We start from the raw sequence: 22,417 nt of genomic DNA, 5'->3' as shown, positions 1-22,417 counted from the left end.
TAAAAAATATAAACATAGGAAGATTTCAATGCTCACTTACCTACGTTACAATGAACGAAAATTGTGTCACTGTATTCTGAAATGCTTACCTGCTTTCTGTTTATTCATAGTTTAGTAGGTATTTTCTTAAATATTACACAGTTAATTATTATAATAAAATTATTTGTTTATTTATTATATTTTAATTGTCACACACATTCTTAGCGAATTCCAATGCACTCGGAAAAATATCAATGTTTGACTATTATATTTAATACATTCTTCAATAAACTTTAGTTATAATTATCACAGTACCAATATTAATATCAAGTCATATATTATCTCAGAGAATCATATGATTACGACTCAGATCTACACATAATTAAATTAATTTTTTACTCTGAATGTGTATACCTTCTATACTGTAAAAAACGTTTTTTACTTGAAATAGTGAACAAGCGTTTGTTATTTGTTTGTGAAAAGTAGATTGTATTGGAATGAGACATAATTGCAGAATGTCAAAGAATGATAACAACCAATTGTTTGAGCAATTGGTTGTTATCATTCTCATTATCATCATTCATTCTTGGTTGAATTTTTTAAAGCAACCATATTATTCAGGACGCTAATATTTACGAAAGACAAAATATAAAACATTCTAAAAGGGAATATTTTATTATACCTATTACTAATATAACCACAATCAAAATATAAAATAAATACTTATAGACCTACATTAGCACTGTATGTTTACATACTAATTAAGTTAATAATAGAAGTAATAGCAAACAGTAATTAGTAAGAATTCTTCAAACTTAGGTAATATTTAAAAGTATTAATGCATGTATAAATCCATCGAAGTAAAAAAATCGTTTTGTCACATAACTCCATATTAAGGTGAATATAATTTTAGATGAAATTTAAGAAGCCCAGTTCTATTTATTCAATTTGATATATAAGAAAAAAGATGTAAAGTTATAGTATATTTCTTTTAGAATCTTTCTTTAGGAATAGAATGGACTTCTATTGTTTTAATATATTTCATGTTTTCCTCTAACAATTTCTGTTCTTTTATCATAGCTAATCTTAGTGCTTCTTCTTTAATATCTCGTGAGACAGGATACCCCATACCAGAGAAATTTAACTTGGCAGCTTCTGCCTTCTTATCATAATCATTATCTGGTTCATCACCAGATACAGCCATGATAGTTGCGTAATGATCATCACAGTACATCATAACCAGGTATGGATCTAGTATCTTGAGCTGGATCTTTATTACTGGTAGGCTTACTCGTTTCCCTGAAATATTCTATATTTTAGAGTCTTATAATTAATTTATAATTACATAAAAACACTGTAGATGGAACTAAACCCCGTGGACGATCACCCATGCGATGGACCGAATAATCAAAGCAGCAATAGGCAGTCCACTCCACGAATGTACCAGAATGGCAGTAGAGACAAATGGCGAGTACTCTAGTACGGCGGATCACATCAATCTCACACCCCACTACATAATGACCACGACTGTTCTGTCAAGAACGTATCGAATGAGAAGAAGAAGAAAAACAACCGTCTCTAATTATTATCTGGATAGAATTTATACGTGTAATAACCGATTAATGAATTTATTAAAGAATAATATCATAATGAAAAAAGTTAAGTAATTATTTATTATTATGTCATTCGTAACTTACCACTAGATAAAGGCTGACTGGGTATTGCATAAAATGTCCCCTTTCGATTTAATGACACAAGCAAAATATCACGATTTTCTTTTAATAAGATTTTAGGTTCATTCCAATTGATCACTTTGTCTAAATATGGACCGTAATGTTTTTTAAAATATTCCACTGTCTGTGAAAGAAATAGTGTATGATTTTATATTGATGATGATATCACCGCAATATTTTTTTTAATTCCTGTGGTCAAAGATGTCATATTCAATCATTTATAGCCTTATCTCATCTTTCAACCGAATGACATCTTAAAAAAGCGAGCTGCTTATTGACTGAAATGGGGTAAGTCACTGTAAATCAGTAATCTATGTTATTAATTGATTTTCAGTATATGTACTCGTAATCTTGTATCGAATCTTCAAGAATGATATCATTACAATCCACTCTCCACTGTTTATTATTTATACTAGTCTTATACACAGAGCCTAGATGTGAAAACCACCATTAGTTAATTCAGCTAAATTAAAATACTTAGTACCTTACCTTAGCTGTAGGGTAAGAAAATTTGTGAGTAACGGCAATCAAATAAGGTTTAGATGACCATGTAAAGAACGGAACCCAATCTAAGCCGATTATATCTCTGGGATGAAAGTGAAGATCGTATCCAAATTGGTCGCATGTTGTCCAATTTAATTTGTCATCCTTATTTAAAATTTTAAGGTCAAATTTGTTTTCAGTAAAATAGCCCATCTTTTGACTAATAAGGTCTTGTTTAGCTACGCGATTCGATACTAGGTTGTCTACTCGAAATTCAGGAGATGGTTTCGCTATTACTTTTTTTGGTGGTGAGACCAAATTTTTAGCTTGCAAATATTCAAAATTATAAAATTTCGGAGTGTCGTCTATATTTGTCTTATTATTGGCTGTTTCGTCTAATTTCTTATTACTCTTGCGATTATGTTTTTTGCTGTAATATAGAAATTCATCTCTAGGACTTAAAAAAGAAAGAGGTTCTTCCTTTTGTTTTACATATATAATATTCTTAGGTGATTTCATTTGCAGATACATTCTTTTCTCTTCTTTTGATTTTGGCGTTTCCAGAGTTAGTTCAAGGATGTCAACTGGTTGTTTAAGATCCGACATAGGATCTTCAAATCCCTCTTCATATATATGATCAAAAAATACAGGTATATGAGATTCTTTTGCATTAATTGCTATTTGTGGGACAGGAACGAGATCTAAATGTACCGGTCGCCGCTTTCTTGCTTCTATGAAAGCAGCAATGATTAATATAAATAACAGTTGCATTTTCTACACGACACAGTTGTATGAGCTAAGTTGGCCTAAATATAAAGTCTGCGATATCAGGGATTGTGAACATTTTGTAAGTTATTGTGTTTCTTAGGTAAAGTTATATACTCAATATTAATTTACTGAACATCGTAAGATAACAGAAAGTTAAGATTATCAGTAATCAATTATGTTACAAAAATAAAAATAGAAACAAAATAATTATAACAACTATAACTAGCCGAGATTCTATTTTTAGAACAAATTATATTTTCAAACTAGTAAGATACAAAGTAAATAATATGTCGCCCTGAACTATTAAAGAATCACCATCATCAGAAGCACGCAATTTATGTAATAAAAAATTGACTCTCTTGAAAGTGGAACCGATAATTAATTTTGTATTTTTTTTATAATTTACAAAAGGTTTCTGCTATATGCCATAAACATACGTATTGACATACGACGCGATTGGTAACGATTATAGACTTCCTCATTATAAGACATTGTTGATTCGACTCTGCCTAAGGCGTATCAGTTGCAATGTTTTTGCAAATTTAATGAAGTATGATCCTAGACAATTCTTATCTCCTTCCAAACCTTCCTATCAAGTTCAAAAACGACTTGACTTTTTGAACTTAATATTTTCAGAAATATGAACGGATTATAGCTATATCAGACATCTTTACTCGCTTGAAGTCGAGTAAAAAGTATTATACGAGTGTGTTAAACGTGAATATCTTCATACAAAATTTAAATTGTGTCCCTTTGTATACTGTAAAAAAGAGAAGACTATTTTTATATTCGTAATAATTTTAATATACTTATACCTACTATAAATATATCCGACATTTTATCATTGCTAATTGTTTTAAAAAAAGCTTTCAGTAATGACATGTATCAGTAATTCAATCCAGTTTCTTGTCAGTTCTTCTCAATTGGATCTATATACTGAAATAGACGTTAGGGAAAAATTAAAATAAAAAAAATTACGTTAATAAGAGGCTAAAATGATTAATAAATTTTGAAATTCAATTTGATAATATAGCTAGTCTAGTCTAATAAATTTTCTGATATATTTCGTTATTGTTTACTCTTCTTTTATGTAATAATTAGAAGAATTTGTTTTCTTATAAAGCATGAAACATAAAATGTTCCGTTTCATTAATATGCATAATTTTAAAATAAAAGTTATTACGCAAATCTTGACATTTATTTTTAGACGCTTTCCTAATATTGTGTTGTATATTTGTTTAAAGGATCTGTATGTTATTAATTTGTCTATCTATATCATCCTGAGCATCATCGTCAGCATTATCTAAATGCTCTGTAGGTGGTATTGCTAATGCAATAAAGTTGTCATCCACTAAGTATGATCTTCCAAATGGACTCCAAAATCCCAGTTTCGATGCAGCTGGAACCAGCTGTAAGTGAATCTTAATCATTATCCATTGAGACTAAGAAAAAATAGTCAATTAAACTCCAAGAGAAACCTGCACACTCTTTTAACTTAATATTAAAATAACAATATAAATATTTATATGTGATATATAAAGATATTATTTTTTGCATTCTTACTACCTAATACGAAATTCATATTAATACGAAAGTGTGTCCTGTTTGTTTTTTAAGTACCTTTCAACGACTAAACTGATCGAATCTTAATGTAATTTGACATAAAGATAGATAACGAGGAGATATATGTAAACATTGAAGAATGACCTCATCATTATTAGTCCCGTGGAATGGCAACATATGATAACGTGATGTCCGTCGTGCTATTCATGTTGTATACAGGCGTATGGTTATCGCTTACCATCAGGACCGATATCTTATTTGCCATTCTAATGCTTAAAAAAGCCGATAATAAATTCTAGAAGGGAAAATAATTCCCCTTATTTCCCCTAGTTTTCACAACATTTTTTTAATGATTTATTTATAAAATAACTTATTATTTTACTCCAAGTGTTACCTTTATCACAATGGTGACCCGTTAAAAGTTTGTTCATATACTAACAATATACGTGTTAAATGAATGTGTTAAAATATTTTAAGTGAACCTTACTTCAGAGGGAGGTGGCATGTCGTCCACTGGTGCTAGAGCATAAGCCAACCGATGCTTGCAATTCACGATGCCCAAATATCCAGGAGCCACAACTTTCAGCCCAAAAGTCAGGTACGGCGTATCATTTACTAAAAAGTATATGCGTTCTATTGTATATATTATATAAACGAAATATTTACCACATTGCTATTATTTATAAAAACTTGGTGCGTCAATACAAAATAATAAATATTTCAATATAACATAACAGCTAATTGAAATATTTTGTTTACTGATATTAATTTAGGAGTACATCCAGACAGTCAGTGTATTTACTTTAATTTGCAGTTTTAATATTTAGTAGTTACCCTTAAAAGAAATTTAATAATTACTTACAATGAAAGGAAAGCGATGGTATAAGTCTATACAGTCCAGATACGTTAGTCTTAATAAACAATCCACTGAGATCTATTGAAGTCTCCACAAACAAATCTGCATCAGTCCAGTTCACCGGAGGTTTCAACTCATCATTTAGTTCTACTCTAAATCGGTCTATTAACTGTAATTTTATAGCACTATTTACAAATTATAATAGTAAGGCAATGTGGCTTAACAACTATAATCCTAGGTAGAGTAGTCAGTCTAATTATTAACTGTCGATGTTGATGAAAGCAATACTTGTTATACTAACGTTTCACTGGGTATATTTAATTCCAATGTAGTTTGAGAACGAGGCTTTCTTTGTCTCATGGATTTTTTGGATTTGCTATCTATGTGTCCTTGGGAAAGTGAATCAGGAAAATTAATTGAATCGGCCAGTTTTGAACTTACAACCTCTCAGGTGTAAATCAGTGTAGTAAGTCACTAAGCCATATCACTCTCAAAAACAAACTTAATATTTTACATATGTATAATAATAAAAATAACAATAATTAAATCTGTAATAAGGATTAAATTACAATATATCTTCACGACCACGATCACGAACTTATATTTTTGACATAATATTTTATTTTTATTTTATTATGAATTAGAATTGAAAAATACATACAACTCTCAATGTTCGCCCTTCTTGCATCAACCCTAATTTTTAATAGCAATTTTAATTTATATGGCAAAACAACGTTTGCGGGGTCAGCTAGTTTAATATAATGTATTGTTTCCATCCGCAGAGAGTAGGTAATAATTATAAATTGATTCTAACATAAGACTTTTGATCGGATCCAAGTTGAGGTAGCCACCACTAAGCCACAACCATCTGTACTACTATTAGAAAGAGGTAAAATTTGTAAATTTGGATGTACGAGGTAATCTACGGTGGTACTGATCGCGTTTCGAAAATTCTTTTAGTTTTGTTTAGCCCATTTATTAAGGAACACTTATCAACATCACGTTACGACCAGTAAGAGCAGTGCTATAATCCTACTAATATTATAAACGCGAAGATTGCGAGTATCGATGGATATGAATGGGTTTGATGGATCAAACTTTATAGTACTATAGCTTAAACGTCATAGTCTAAAACTTTTATAAGGGCGTAATCGCTGGCACAGCTATGGAAAAAGTACTGCCAAGTTGTACAGATCAGCTAGTTACACATAAGAGTAGATAAATAAATAGGTACAAACCGAAGGCGTTGGAATACTGAATTTTATGTTATAACTTTCTTCAAAGTCATAATGCCAGAAGTAAAATATCTTCCAATCTATATCTACAACTGAAACCGGGTCAAACTTAGTGTTGTTTAAGAACTCATAGCATGACGTCCAGTTATCAGGACTAATATTGTTCAAATGTCTTATATTGTCACCTTTTGAGACATGTAATAATATGAGGTATGATATTACAACTGCGAGGATCATGTTTTATTTTATGTATTATGTATAATACTATTAATTTTATACAAGTTACACACGCGTTTGCACACACTTCGTTTGCACACCCTTTGAACAATTTAGTTGGTAAAAATATATTAATTTATAAAAATATGTTTATCAATAAATCTTTAAAATACTTAATTATAATTATTTAAAAATTATCTAGTAATAAGAAGTATTTTTGTCTATCTTTTAGTTATATTTAATAGTTCTCATAATTTTTTAAAAAACGTTATTATAATTAAATTACTAAATTAAAGTATCGTCTTAGTAAATGAGATACGTTCTTTCTTTGCAGACTTATAAATGAAACAGTATGTTTTTTTGCATGAAATAAAGATAAACAAACAATACGCTATTTGTTTTAAATTGTATAACGATGACAAAACGACTTACTCATCTTATCGTAGACCTGCTATAAAACTGTATTACCTCCAAAATAACAAACTGTGGGAAATCAACTCTACTGTTACAGTGATTAAGTTTAATATCAAAATTTTGTAGTTTTTGTGATAAACCACTATTATACTAGGTGTTATTATTTATATATACATGATTATACATGATTATAATAAACATAATATTCACTAACAATCAACTCGCTTTTTGTAAACACTAAATATTTTATTGAGAGTAATATTTGATACTAGAGGTGCCTGCAACTTCAAATAGGGCATTTGTAGAACTAGATGCCTGAACTGATTATATTTCACTGTTAAATATAAATTAAGCATCTCTACAACTCCATCTATTATTTTGTTAACAAAATAATTAATAATAGTAGATAGTGTACTTTATCTTTATTGAATTTGGAGTTATTGTGACACATAAACATGTCAACAACATATCTAACCTAATTATCACAATGTGAAAAATATGTAAACCAAAACAAAACAATTATTGAGTGCAAGGTATCTATGTGTCTATTTATTTGTCAATTGACTTTATTAACGCACACAAATAGCGCTATCCCCGAATTATGGATATGTAGTATACCCCGAATAAATAAAAATAAACCATAACACACGTTATTTAAAACAGCGCTATCTAGTCCCACGGTAAGCAGAGCTTATGATATGCGTACTAACAACTGACATAAATATATTTTTTCTGTAAATACATAATATACATAGAAAACACCCAGATCGATACAAACAATCATACTCTTGAATACAAATATTAGCGCACTGTGCGAGGTTTCGAACCCGCGACGGCGAGAAAGCAATGTGCTAAACCGCTAGACCGTCGAGACCGTCAGAGATATCAGATTAGAGAGTTAAGTTATAGGATATGGCCATAACATCTTATTCCTCTGGAATGGAAACACGGTCATCACATTATGACGTCATATCAGTGACTGTTCATTTAGGCGATGCCTGTCCTTTACTTCAGGTAAGCCAATAACTTGTTTACAATTCCAGCCAATAACTTGTTTATATTCATAAATAAACTAAATTAAACCATAATTGGATAGTATAGGAAGGCTTAAATAACACACATGTAAAGTTTAGTAAAACATTTTATTTAACAAGAACTTGTTCATCATTGTTCTTATCACGACTACAAGCTGGATATCCATCACCTAAGTCCATCTCTGCTGCGGCACTCAGTATCTCGGAGCGGTATGGTGGATTATCAGTTCTGGCGGATATGGATCCAACTCCCATATGGCAGTCCATCATCACTAGGAACTTGCCTTCTTTCACCAGTTTTATGAAGAACTTGAGCAGTGGTACGCCATTTTTCATTGGAGTCAAGTCTAAAAGGAGAATATTGATAATTAGATGATCTAAAAGAATATCTAAGTTTTTAAATTGGTATTAAAATATATGTCTTGCAGTATGTATTCTCTTGCTATTTCAATGATTCATTTTAAAAAGAAAGGTATACAAACACCGACTACAATCGTTAACGAACGTGTGACATGTAAGGTAAACAACGTTTTGATTAAAAAAACGTTACTTTGATATTGGATTTATAGATATAAATATGTTAATTACATTGAAATCGTTTCAACAAACTGTTGAAATTACATTGAAAGCGTTTCGTAATACTAAAATCACATTGAAATCGTTTCAACATACTAAAATCATATTGGTGATTTTGGTAAAATTTCCATAGGACAAAATTGACGTAAAGTTAAGTCTTTAAAATAACAATTTTACAAATCGATTTGGAAATCTATTTTTTTAAGGATGTTACTAACTATGAAAATTTTAACATATTCCATATGTTAAGTAAATTGTAGAATTTCTTTGTAACATTATTTTAATACGAGTATAGGTAAATATATATAATGTAAATAATAAAATTTCTAGTAATAGTACGCCTTACTGCCATTCCGTATTACGTTCGGTATAGCAGTTAAACTGCCAGCAGGCCCTTGATCTGCGAACAACAGTAGCTCGTGGCGAGATGCACCCATTGTTCCGAGCAGCATCGCAGCGTCCCACACGGGCTGCTGTTCCATATAATCAAACATGTCGTTCCATATTCGTTGAATGATCTGAAAAATGAAATAGAAATTAGATATATTTTATTATGAATTTTTATTTTTACGTAACTGGAATATCAAACTAACTGCCCATCTGATTGAAAGTGAAACCCTTCTGTAATCTTTATTACATAGTATAAAGTGAAGTCATTTCCACTGTCTGTTTCCGTAGATCTTTTAAACTACGCAACAGATTTTAATGCAGTTTTTAGCAATAGATAGAGTGATTTAAGAGGAAGATTTGCATGTACTTTAAATCTATACCCGAGCAAAGCCGAAGCGGGTAACTAGTAATTAGTAAGTAGTAGTAGTAGTAGTAGTAGGTATATATATAGCTGAAGAGTTTTTTTTTTGTATGGTTGATTAGGTTATAATTCAAAATTCAAAATACCTTTATTCATGTAGGTCTCTTATAATATATCAAATCAACCGTCATCAATTATTATGATTGTGTATATATTATTAATCCTTTGTGTCGAATAGTCCATTTATTAAGTAAGGTATATAGAATATATAAAAGTATATGAAACTCCGGTACAAAAAATATGCAAAGCTTATATAAATGAACTTACATATATAATATAATACCTAATATACATGGACGTACAATCGTCATGTGATATCTATACGTCTAATACATTGTCATTTCTAAAGAGTAAAATGTCATATTCCCATTTTCTGTAATTTCACTGTCATATCATTCAAACCAAAAGCTTTCAAAGCAAATCGCTTTACGGTTGAAATAGGTGAAACAAAGGTCAATAACTTTGTAAACACTGTACTTGATCAAAGTTTCATGAGTGAAGATAATAGGATGCAATAACGGCCGCAAAGAGTTACTTTTTAAAGGTAATTTAACCACTAAGAATAATATAATTTTAGTTATTTTTAAACTTTCTTGTTTAATATACATTATTTATATTATTAAACGGATCTTAAGATGAATATTTTGTGGTAAATAAAGGTATTTATTTACCTCTCTCAGCTGCCTCCGAGTCTATTAACACAGACACACACACCCGGTTCAGAATATAAATAATCTTACCGTCTGTGTAGCATTCTTAAAAACCATATCCAAACATTTATTATCCACTTTCATGTTCCACGTATAATATATGCGCCATGGTTTACCCACTATCATTTCTAAATCAAAGTACGGATGCTGCGACAGCTTAAGACAACTACCATCTTGTTTCCTCAGAGCAGATGGCTTCACTTGTAAACTGAAGATTAGTTTTAAATTAAAAATTATGAAAAATAATCGTGCACACTTCATCATTCCCATGTTGAAACTAAACCTCATTGTCATTATCGTTCAGTTATAAAGTATAACACAATGAGAACCGTTTAATTCAACAGAAATCCAAACAGCCACTGTTTGGTTTACTATCATTATTACTCCCACGGTTAGTACAGTCTTCTGTTATCAATTTTATAATAGAAGCCTAATGTCAGCAAAGAACTCGAAGCAAATTATAGAAACTATACATATAAGGTAACTATATAGGTAGGTACTTGACTAGTATTAAACAATAAGAGGTTATAAAAAATATTAGAATATTTATACTATATTACAATATTTCTTTTAGGAGAATGCATTTTCCTCCTATCTCCTAGTTGTTTAGTCGAATTTGGCCGACATTAAAAAAAATAGGTACTGACTACCTCTCCGGTAATGGAGACAACAACAACAAATAAAATTACTCCAAAAACAACGGAAGGCTCAGACGCATCCGTTCAAAGGATCCGTTCACCATAACATTGTAGCCAATGAATGATCTGCTACAACAGTCGTAAAGGTATAGACGCATCTTTGTCTTACCTACTTTAGCTGCCAAGCTACTTGCTTTATAAGACATGTTGAGGTTGAAGGATGACATATGGTAGTAAAATTACAGGGTAGGTCCTTGATATGAAGGCATATGTTGAGATCATTGGCGTTGGTATATCCTGACGTTCAGTTTTGCGGTCATTTGAAGGACAAGGCTAAAATAGCTTCTTAGCTCTTAAAAAGTTCATTCTAAAGTGTTTTCAGTAGAGTGAGACGATATTTCACAGCGGCCCATCGCTTGCAAGTATACAAGGCAAAGTTCCGGCCGCATATGGAATACTGTTCTCATCTTTGGCTGGGAGCACTACAATATTAACTACTTCCATTTGACCGTATTCAGAACCGAGTAGCAAGAATCATAGGTAATTAACGTCTTTGTGACAGACAGCCCATAGGTCGACTATTGGCTCTGCGGCGAGATATTGCACCTCTGTGTATTTTTTACCTCATATATTACGATGAGTGTTCTAAGAAATTGTTCGGTTTAATACCAGCTGCTGAGTTTCACCACCGTACCTTAGTCCTCCGAAATAGCAACGCATGATTAACAACCACAGGCGCCATTTGCTGCTGCATCTGACGGTACATTATATTCAAGCAGATGAATTTGTGCAAAGTCTATCGGAATGTATTTAATAATTTATTTAAAAATATATATTCTAAAGCGTAAAAAACCACTGTTATGTTTCCATTGGTTCAATGAATCAACCTTTATTTGTGTAATGGTTATTTTTATATTGCCGACATTTATTTTGAAAATGAAATTCTGTTGGTCGCTTTGTTGGTTTGAGCTTTGCGTGCTCTACCTTACAAGGCTTCGTTCATACGGCAACTTATTGTAGCAAGACAGTCGGCCGATTTAATGTGATTGCTGCAAAGTTATAGATAAACTACTAACTAACTAACACTTATTGTTTTATTAATTCCAGTACGTATGAAAATGCAATTACGACATAATTGCTTTTATATATAAATTTTCTGCCGGCTAGCAAAATCTATTGCTACTAGTAAACAAATCTTTATAACTCCTAGGCCAATAATTTATCTGTTTAGTACTGTCTTGACTTTGCTTCACGCTATGAAGATATTACTATCTCAGACAGTTTGGCGTATTTAGGAGTATCTTAGCCTGTCGGTCTATTTCCGGGCCCTAACGGTCATGAATTCGATTCTCTAGTAAATAACATCAATAAGAAATCTAATTAATTCGAGAGACGGAGTTAGGTTCAGCCTGTGCACAGCGTAATCTCTGTCTCTGTGTTAGCGTCTCTAAATAATTCTGTTGTGAAAATATATTTATTTATTTATTTATATATGTACTTGTATCCTATATCCGATTTAGCTATAAATGTAATAACAGTAAGTAAAGTACTAGTATATGTATTGATGCATATTTTGTATTGTTGTACCTTATGTTGATGATCCATAAAATTAATAAATATAGGATAGTGCATAGTAATAGAGACAATATCACTAATCCCCGAGTAAAAAGTAGAATCTAAATAAATAATATAATATATAAAATTATAGATAAATACTATTACACCTACTGAAATGTGGTCTCTGTGAGCGATGTGCTTAAACCTCGTTGCAAAAAGTCGCCAAGTTCAGAGACTTAGGCTCATTTGTTGTGGCGTGGGCGTACACCGAGCCGGCCACCGATGCGTATCTTCCGAATAGGTGGAATTGGTAGGCGGAATATTATTACTGGCCGTTATGTTCAGTGACAGAAAGCGAGGTTGTACGTAATGAGTGCGCCGCCCAGCAGCGGTCAGCGGTGGTGGAATTAAAAAAAATAATTAAAGTAATATGTTTTGTGTTCCATTTTTAATTTTCAAATCGTGTTCCAATTTGAGATAGAACGCGCTTTTAGTATTTTTTACGTGTAGGTAGCAACTCTGAACCTATGATTATTTACGTTCCTTTTTTAAACTTTCCACTACTAGTTTTTTGTTTTACAATATTTTTTATTATACTTTACTTTATTATACTATTAGAAGCTTTTACTACTCTCGTTATATAAGAGAAAGCTAAACTAAAGTATAAAACAAGCTAACCAAATCGTTACATCTTACTTTTGGGTTATATCTATCACGTTGATACGTCGTAATACGTTACGTCTATAGTACTTTTTCTCATATAAGTTACATTTTTTATACGTACAGAAAAAGCAAACTTATTCGCATTTTTTATAACTAGCTGTACTTAATTAATTGTTTACATCTGTCTGATTAATGCCTTGCATTTAGCACGCCATGTTCACAACTGATATCAGACGTCGATAATGTTCTACAAAATTTTATTAAGTATATTTACTTATATATAAAATTCTTGTGTCACACTGTTACTTATTTAATTCCTCCGATACGGCTTGTCCGATTTTTATGAAATTTTATATGCATATTCAGTAAGTCTGAGAACCGGCTACTATTTATGTTTCATATACCTAAGTGATAAGGGTTGTGCACCCCTATTTGCTTTGCATTGCTTTATTTTTTGGATTTTTTTAAAATAATGTGGCATTAAAAATACATACAACCCTAAATTTTCATCCTTCTACCACCAACCCCTATTGTATACGTTTGCCGGGACAGCTACTAACAAAAAAAATGAAAAATGAATCCTACCATATTTTACTTAAGTATCCTGTAATTGATATTTATTTATCATGATAATCTTGGCGGTCTAGCAGTTTGAGTACAATCTTACTACGCAATGATTGCGGATTCGAAACTCGGCTAATACAAATATTTGTTATCATGAGTCGAATTGTTAATTATTTTAATGTATAAATCGGATTATTTTTATGAACCAATGTGTATGTATGTATATATAATGTCTAAGTACTATATGTATATAAATACGTCTAGTAGATACTCATAGCAGGTACAAGCTCTACGTCGTTTAGAACAAGTTGACTGTATGTGTTTCATGGGTTATTTTATTATATAAAGAGAAATATACGTATATCAACATACGAGAAACAAAAACTTTGTAAGCTTTTTACAAAAATTGCGCGGACGGAGGAGTATGAAACTCACACATATAGTTTATATAGAGAAGGAGTGCTAAATGGTAATATTTTTTTATATCTTATACAAAAAAATATGTTTTATACTTTGAATAATCCCCCACAGTGAACTTACGAAGTTCTTGTGTTACTATGATAAGAGTTGGAGTACCTACATACTCCGTACTAATATATATCAGTCTGAAATGAAGATAGGTTCTATAGCGAAAATGAACGCAAGCTTTTTAATTCTAAGCTTGGCGAATAGAATATATATAGTATACACTATAGTATGACATATATTTGTAACATGAAAAAGTTAACAAGTTCAGTTTAAGAAAAAAATCCCCAAAATTGTTTCAGCCTTAGGGATTTGAGGCGTAAGTAAATTTCGAATTGTCTGAACTAATCATAATGAAATTCTAAAACTTCTAAACGGGGACAATTTGATTTGTTCAAAAACAGAAAAGCTCGCTGTTGGGTATTCAGGTGAGATGCAGTTTGAACACAAGCTGTCAGGGGCAGAAACAGCCGCGAGCGCGCCACATTTACAGGGTTGTCAACTAAACTAAATCTAAATATTTATTAAAACATGAAGCAATCATTTTGTACCCTATAAAAAATGCGCGATCAGAACAGTATGTCATTTCGCACCTTTATAGTTTATATATAGGATAAATGAAGAATGTTAATATTTTTATAAAATTATACACAAAAAGTACATTAAATCAATTAAAAAACATTACACACACTACCATGTATTTTTGACACAAGCAATAAACAAAAGAGTATATATATATATATGTATACTGCTAGTGCCTATGATTCTAGAAGTCTTTGACTCTGTTCAGATGTTCTGTCGGTAAAACGTATAAAATATACAAACAGAGACACCTTTGAATTTATAAGACAAATTGTTAGTCACTATTTCATCCGATTTTTTTAGATGTAACGTAGCCCATGTTCGTCCTCGTAATACAATTTGATTTTACGTCACATTTCATTAAGATCCTTTTAGCCGTTTAGTCGTGAAAAGGTAGCAAACAGACTTTTGTATTTGTAATACTAGATGTTACACATGAGATTGTCTGTACAAAATCGTCTATTATAATATTGTGGGTTAAAAATAGCCTAATATATTATGTAGTCCATTTTCGTGATACATCTATCCTCTTAACAGATTTCATTAAAATTCGAGCAGCCCTTTTGTCGTGAAAAGGTAACAAATAGATAGACACTTTCGAATTTATATTAATAGCATATAGGATTAAATATAAATTATAGTAATTGTATATTAAAAAAAATTAAATTTCGGGATATACCAAAATTATTTGGTAAATAAAATTGTTTGTAAACTTATCCATAAATAACAATCCTAGTAGATATATCCTAGTAGATATATGAATGCAAGAATAATTAATTGAGAATCGCACTACAAAATGCGTACGATTAATTCTTGTTTAAGAATAGCAACCCTAAACTGGTTGTAGGCAGTGATCGAACTCGGAGTGACGTCGGATCGAGGGTTCTCTCAAAGAATGGATATAAATTAGACCCCTTCCAATATTAATGGATCGGAATGCGACTTACTGTTTTGACTTTCTATACTATATATATAACTAGGTATACCCTAGTTATATATTACGTACGTTATGGTGGAAGGGGGTTGTTAGTAATAGGGCCATTCTGTTGTTGTTAATAATTACCATGTTAGATCGACCTTCACGTGCTCCCCACCTGAAAAATATCTTGGTTAATTAATGTGATTTCCCCACGATGGGTAAACTGACCTAACCTAACCATTATTAATTGTTTACAGAATTAATTATAATTCTTTTAGTAATTAATTGCAATTGCCTACCTTTAACATCTATAATCAATTTATTACACCTTTTATTATGTTTATGAGATATAAAGATCATATAAAATGAAATAAAAAGTAATTACATCTAGAAAGGTATTTGCGAAACCATATAAAATTAATCCCAAATCCATAGTTGGTAGTTTAATATGCTTCAATACTTCCTCAATCTACCTTCAACTAAACTATATTTGTTATTTCATTCGTTCAAGTTTTATTTTTCCATAAAAGTAACCAAGATCCAATCCCTCGCTGCTCCAAAATTCATCGAAATACGTTCAGAGCTTTCGACATGAAAAGATAACAGACAGATAAACACAAAGAGTTACTGTCGCATACTATTAGTATGGATTAACGTTGTAAATCAACCAGTTAATATACAGGACCACATCCCAGTTAAATGGGTGCCCAAACTTATATCACTTTCTCCTCGACTTTTCCTTTCACTATTCGAATAAGTTAGGAAAACATTTTCGCCTGTACTCTGCACCCTCTGTAATCCTCTACCTGCAGAGATATACCGTACTTACCCCGCGCAACCACTATCATCCATACCTACCAGTCAATACAAACAAGCAAAAAAACCTATTCACTAATAATTCACGAGCAAATTTGACACAAAAACACAAAGGTGTAAAATCGATTATTGAATAAGACAGTTTGGCGTTTATGTCATTTTGCTCCGGTTGTAATTTCCCCCTCCAAACGCCTCTCGCGCCCTGCCTCATGCATTTAAATTGCTTCATTACAGAACTAGACGCCGGGGTGTAGGGTTGTCAACTGAGAGTAATGTGTTGTTGTTTCACAATTTTAAATCCCACGCGATTTGCACGACAAAAATGCAAAGTTTGAAAAACATTAATTTGTAATTTTTTTGTAAAAAAAAAGTAATACGATTTTTGGGGACTACTATAGTCGTACGATGCTTAATATATCTACATGTGTACAATAACTTACCAATTATTCCTCCATTTTGAGGGATAGAGTTGCAGATGAATTTTCAATTCTCAGTAGGTATATCTACGTAAGTATATCACGAACACTAAGGTTGTTTGACTCCAATATTAGATTCCATCTAGACGTAATGACTACTCGGGTTGAGACTACAAAACTAATTCCAAAATTTTATTATATGAGATTGCTTTAAGCGATAAGGCCGCCTTTTGTTTAGCATATTTATATTATGTTTTTTTTCTGTAAATATTTTTCTGTGCACAATAAAGAGTTATATTATTATTATTGGTGTAAAATATAATAATTGATTTTGACTAGGGTTGTAACATATATATAGCATATACTAAAGTTTCGTAACTTTCTTCCTGTTCTAATCATAGAGGTACCTGGTGAAGTATGCGATTTGCCACTTCTGTATGTCTAAAACCAAATAATGAAAGTGTTATAATAAAAATATAATAAATATATTGACACATGTACTGATCATAATGACGTTGTAAAATAGAAACAATTTGTGATTGTCACCATCGAAGTAAAGTCCTTTAAAACTGCAAAGTTTCTGGTGACAACCCTACGCCGTCGCGGGAAGAACAGGGAAGGCGGGACGCTGCTATCTGCACGCCGATCATTAGTCCCCGAGAGTGGGCAGACGCGAAATTTTGCATGCTACCAACAATATTTCGCTTGCTAAGTAACTCTTCTAATGAGTTTGCAACTGATTTTCGGCAGTGTGACATCCGAACAATCTGAAAATAACTCGATTTTTCAGGCTTATTATAAGTTACGTAACTGATATAATTACAAAGATATATTTTTTACTAGCTGTACCCGCGACTTCGTCCGCGTGGAATTTAACTTTATTTTTCTAAAATAAAAGTAGCCTTATTACATCAGTTACGTGCCAAAGAAAGGATGTCAAAATCGGTCCAGCCATTTCAGAGATTAGCCGGAACAAACAGACAGACAGACAAAAATTATAAAAAATGTTATTTTGATATATGTACCGTATATTTATACGCATGAAGTAAAAAACGGTTTTTTCAATATTACTTAACAGACACTCCAATTTTAATTATATGTATAGATTATAATCATACTCGTGAACACAAACATTTGTAGGAAGTAAAGAGGTGTAATATGAACAGCACCACAGATATCACGTTTTGTGATACTTGTGGCACCTCTCAGGAGTATCCATTCCGGAGAATAAAGATAACCTACCTCCGTACCCTGTAATTTCTTTGACATATCTCACCCTTCCGCCAAACACGTCTTACAAAGTGGTTTGAGTGGCGGCTGAAATAACAGTTGTCCATGCAGACAGTACAGAGCCTATTTGATAATTTATTAATTTTGACACTTCAAATTCATCATTTGTTTAAAAACGTCGTGGTCCAGTGAATATCTACACCGATTAATAGACCCTAAAAATCAAAGTCAAAATCATTTATAATGACGGCCTCGGTGGTCTAGCAATTTAGCACGCCGCTTTACTTGCGATGGTCGCGGGTTCAATTCCTCGCACGGTACAAACATTTGTATACCTGTTGTATGATTTGTTGTATCAGTCTTCTTTCTATGTATATTGTGTATGCATTTACAAAAAAATACATCTAAGTATGTATATAATATAATAATAATAATAATTTTATTTCAGACAATATGACTTGTCTAGTGCCAATAACATGTGTGAATTGTCCAGGGATATTATTATTCTTATAGGACTGTGTGGGTCGGTGTATGGGTCTCAAGTTCTACAATATATGTAATGAAGAATTATAATCTTATATATAAAATTCTCGTGTCACAATGTTAGTTACCACACTCCTCTGAAACGACTGGACCGATTTTTATGAAATTTCATATGTACATTCAGTAGGTCTGAGAATCGGCTATTATCTATTTTTCATACCCCTATGAGATAAGGGTTGTCCACCCCTAACATTTTTTTTTAATTTTTGGGCAAATCTTTTTATTTATATTTTTTATTATGTGTCATTAAAAAATACATACAAATAAAAATACATAAAAAATACATACATTTTCACCCTTCTATCACCAACCCCTATTTTTTATATCGTTATTAATTTATATGGAAAAACAACGTTTGCCGGGACCGCTAGTAAAGTATATATATTTCAATTAATACAAAAATCAATTTATCAAAATACGCTATTTCATGACATCTTTGCAATGCAAGATTTAATGCAAATGCTTCGCATTGCTTTTCTGCAATTTCTGCAATGCGAATTACGATATCATATTATATATTATACATTATTATTAATGTAATATTTTTACCCATTAGTGAAACATATTATTTTACGTTTAAAATATCATACTGATTACGTTAGCTCGGATACAAATAGGTTATTAATTATTAATTAATATCTCTCATTAATTACTCGATGTTCCGACATGCTCCGACGTGTCGTTGAAAGCTCAATTATACGTCAGGCCTTTTCAAATAAAGAGCTTGTTGTTATTATAGGAAAATTTTGTAATTATGGTACTAATATTAGACTCTTTTCTTTTTTACCCCTGAACAATTAACAAGCGCCATCTAGACCCACGATAAGCAGGGCTTGTTTCATGGGTACTAGACAACTGACATAAATACTAGAGTTTTTTTTAATACATATATAATATACATAGAAAATACCCAGGCCGATACAAACAGTTATACTCATGAATACAAATGTTCGCACCGTGCGATAAATCGAACCCGTGACCATCGGAAATAAAGCAGTTTGCTTAACCGCTAGAACACTGATGCCGTCAATTTCTATAAGTCTATATGTTTTAATTTAGCTTTACTTCACGTTTCATTAAAATTCTATTGGATGAATTTTAATGAAACGTGAAGTAAAGATAAAGCTCTTACACATACATAGATTACCAACTTTCAATTATGTAAAATCGACTTATAAGGATATTCGATACAGTCCATACATTTTTGTGTATTAGTGTGCAAAGTTTTATCAAAATCGGTAAAGTAATTTCACCATAATATGATTGCAAACGTACGAAATGTAAATTGTATCAGAATGAATTGTACCTTGTACATATAAAATAAACCTACCATGTACATAATTTTATTTTATAATTTTATTTTAAATTTAATTTAACATAATACAATTTCATGTCTTTTGAAGTTGTTTTATCTTTATATTTACTGCCCTGAAATAATTCTAAGCGGTCGTAAGTTCAATCAAACCTGTACGATACAAAATCTCTGTCAATTTACACTATCTTCTGATATTTCTCATCAACTATCCGGTAAAGGAAACTAGACGTCAAACCTACATAGGCATGTCAAGCGTTATATTCACCACCACATTGATAAGTGATAAGTGTATCTGTGTATTTATTACTTTTCACTATCTAAACGGCTGAAGAGATTATGAAGATTAAGAAGATATAGTGGTCAGATGATAGTATTAATGAAGATTTAAATAGGCTATCTTTTATACATATATAAAAGCAGACGACGCGACGATACTAGTAACAGCTACTTATTAATAGAACTTCATAAGTATAATAATTGATCTAAATCAACTGATAAATTTTACAGAAATATTACCTATACAAATTCATACTCGAACATTCGTACCGGATGTGAAATTTCGATCAGAACAATAGGTAAGTATGATACTATTCTTACAACATAAAGGTACAATGTAAACTAACACGGATTGCATGGTGGGAAAGAAATTGTGCGTACTATGAAATTTCCGTACGGATGGACAACGGTCAGGTATTAGATATATATAGCTACGTGTGCGGTCGGCGAAGTTTGGAACAAAAAGAAATTGCCAATATTATACCACTTTTTACAACCCAATAGGGTGATAGTATTCCAAAACAAAGCACTTTCCAAGTGTTCTTTCGGCAAGAAACAGCGAGAAGTTAAATTGTTTACGCTGACAGAAAGTTAAAGAAAGAAATGAAAATGTATAAAAGGGAATACATTTTGTAATGTCCTTACTTTTGTCGTTTAGAAAAACTAGGACATAAAGACTATATAAATAATATAAAAAAGTATTATATGCAATTATGATCTATAATATATGATGAATACTAAGCGATTAGAATTTTCACTGAAAATACTATAAAAATTGCAAAAAATTCCAATAAGTTCAAGGGCACAAAATACATTAATTATATATTTTTTACCTTATACGAGATATAAAATACTTATATTGTTTTTAAAATGTATAAATTAATACGTTTTTTTTATAACAATTTTATTAATTGTGTTGTTATATATACAAATAATATAATATAAATAGGTAAAAACTATGCCAATTGGTTTGTTCTGTCCACCCCTAAAAGAAGTTAACGCAAAGATCTTTTTAATTTGTGAATAAATTAAAAATCTTTGCGTTAACTTCTTTTACATATTTTATATACCTATATAAATTTTACAGCTAACAAAGGTCGTTGACTTTAACATCCACAGATTATATTTTAAGAACTAACAGTAAATCATTGTCCTCTATCGGCCTACTGCTCAAATTCAATTCCAATCAATTGACATTGCAATTGTAAAGTTTCGCACTTATTCGTACTCTTGAATTGCACGCATTAGTTCCACATTACGTAGTCATTGAACATTAAACAACATTGTAATCGGTTTGTTCAGCAATAATGACCTCTTTCTGCAAGTAATTCCCAACCAATGACATTAGATTGTGCACCTTTTCATAGTCTTAAATTATTTACTAGCCACGTATTCATTTCATATTTCATTTCAAATTAATGAACTAATTCTATATATACCATTGTTTCATTCAGTTTAGTATTGATTATTCATGTCATCATTGTTTCAAAAGAACAGTCAACTTGCAATCAATATTAAGATTAAATTAAAAGAGAATAGTTTTTTCACTCCCAATCGCCGTCGACTTCTTTATTGGTATAAACAGCACAAGAGACACGCAGTCATGTGTCGTGATAGTACCTCTCATACATACCGAAGGGCTAAGGTAGCATGCCTGTAATTATACGTATCTCATGTTTTATTCGAAATACAGCTATGTAAAGTAAATTGCCCGGTGGCTTAAGTAGACGATACTGATGTACCTACGAGTATGCAGACGATTTGTACAAAGTCACTCTGCCTTTGCTATGAGATATATAGGAAATGGTAATAAATTTTCAAATTTTTTCATCAGACATTGATTATTAGGGTTTTTATTATGTCAAAATTATTTCTAATATAAGAATTGAATTCTGTACTGTAGGCCGTAGATTCTTAAAAGCAGTAATTCCCCGAAATCTGTTCTTGACTGAATATAGCCATAGAATGCACTGAGAACATTTCCCACGTTTTTTTTTATTGGTAGGTTTACATTCGTCACACAAACTCATAGTAAAATTATTTCGTTAATAGTGA

At 31.3% G+C, this 22,417-nt stretch overlaps 3 protein-coding genes across 3 annotated transcripts; all 3 read right to left on the bottom strand.

Moving 5' to 3' along the window:
- Positions 1-713: 713 nt before the first annotated feature.
- LOC131848436 (uncharacterized) lies at positions 714-2,966 on the bottom strand. Its single transcript, XM_059198296.1, has 3 exons — positions 2,202-2,966; positions 1,677-1,836; positions 714-1,278 (listed from the first exon to the last, which is right to left on the bottom strand). The coding sequence occupies exons 1-3, from the start codon at positions 2,964-2,966 to the stop codon at positions 971-973; spliced, it is 1,233 nt and encodes a 410-aa protein (XP_059054279.1). The 3' UTR covers positions 714-970.
- Positions 2,967-4,201: 1,235 nt separating this feature from the next.
- Positions 4,202-6,854, bottom strand: LOC131848412 (uncharacterized). The gene is made up of 4 exons (XM_059198258.1): positions 6,621-6,854; positions 5,389-5,551; positions 5,014-5,141; positions 4,202-4,372 (listed from the first exon to the last, which is right to left on the bottom strand). Exons 1-4 carry the CDS (start codon positions 6,852-6,854, stop codon positions 4,202-4,204), a joined length of 696 nt encoding a protein of 231 aa, XP_059054241.1.
- Positions 6,855-8,389: 1,535 nt separating this feature from the next.
- Positions 8,390-10,639, bottom strand: LOC131847370 (uncharacterized). Its single transcript, XM_059196938.1, has 3 exons — positions 10,409-10,639; positions 9,204-9,375; positions 8,390-8,628 (listed from the first exon to the last, which is right to left on the bottom strand). Exons 1-3 carry the CDS (start codon positions 10,637-10,639, stop codon positions 8,390-8,392), a joined length of 642 nt encoding a protein of 213 aa, XP_059052921.1.
- Positions 10,640-22,417: the final 11,778 nt, after the last annotated feature.

Source organism: Achroia grisella, unplaced genomic scaffold, assembly GCF_030625045.1.
Source record: "Achroia grisella isolate CSIRO2021 unplaced genomic scaffold, CSIRO_AGI_Agris_v1 utg109, whole genome shotgun sequence".
NCBI classification, from domain to species: domain Eukaryota; kingdom Metazoa; phylum Arthropoda; class Insecta; order Lepidoptera; family Pyralidae; genus Achroia; species Achroia grisella.
Note: the sequence above shows the minus strand (reverse complement) of the source record. Positions and strands in the feature narration are given on the sequence as shown.

Excerpts from the sequence above, each read along its gene's own strand:
- LOC131848436 (XM_059198296.1), bottom strand. The coding sequence starts at position 2,966 with ATGCAACTGTTATTTATATTAATCATTGCTGCTTTCATAGAAGCAAGA. Across the intron at positions 1,837-2,201 it reads TTTCTTACCCTACAGCTAAG|ACAGTGGAATATTTTAAAAA; the intron begins GTAAGGTACTAA and ends TTTCTTTCACAG. Across the intron at positions 1,279-1,676 it reads CAGTCAGCCTTTATCTAGTG|GGAAACGAGTAAGCCTACCA; the intron begins GTAAGTTACGAA and ends AGAATATTTCAG.
- LOC131848412 (XM_059198258.1), bottom strand. The coding sequence starts at position 6,854 with ATGATCCTCGCAGTTGTAATATCATACCTCATATTATTACATGTCTCA. Across the intron at positions 5,552-6,620 it reads TCAGTATTCCAACGCCTTCG|TTAATAGACCGATTTAGAGT; the intron begins GTTTGTACCTAT and ends ATAAAATTACAG. Across the intron at positions 4,373-5,013 it reads ACATGCCACCTCCCTCTGAA|CTGGTTCCAGCTGCATCGAA; the intron begins GTAAGGTTCACT and ends ATTCACTTACAG.
- LOC131847370 (XM_059196938.1), bottom strand. The coding sequence starts at position 10,639 with ATGAAGTGTGCACGATTATTTTTCATAATTTTTAATTTAAAACTAATC. Across the intron at positions 9,376-10,408 it reads TTAAGAATGCTACACAGACG|ATCATTCAACGAATATGGAA; the intron begins GTAAGATTATTT and ends TTCATTTTTCAG. Across the intron at positions 8,629-9,203 it reads GAACGTAATACGGAATGGCA|ACTTGACTCCAATGAAAAAT; the intron begins GTAAGGCGTACT and ends TTCTCCTTTTAG.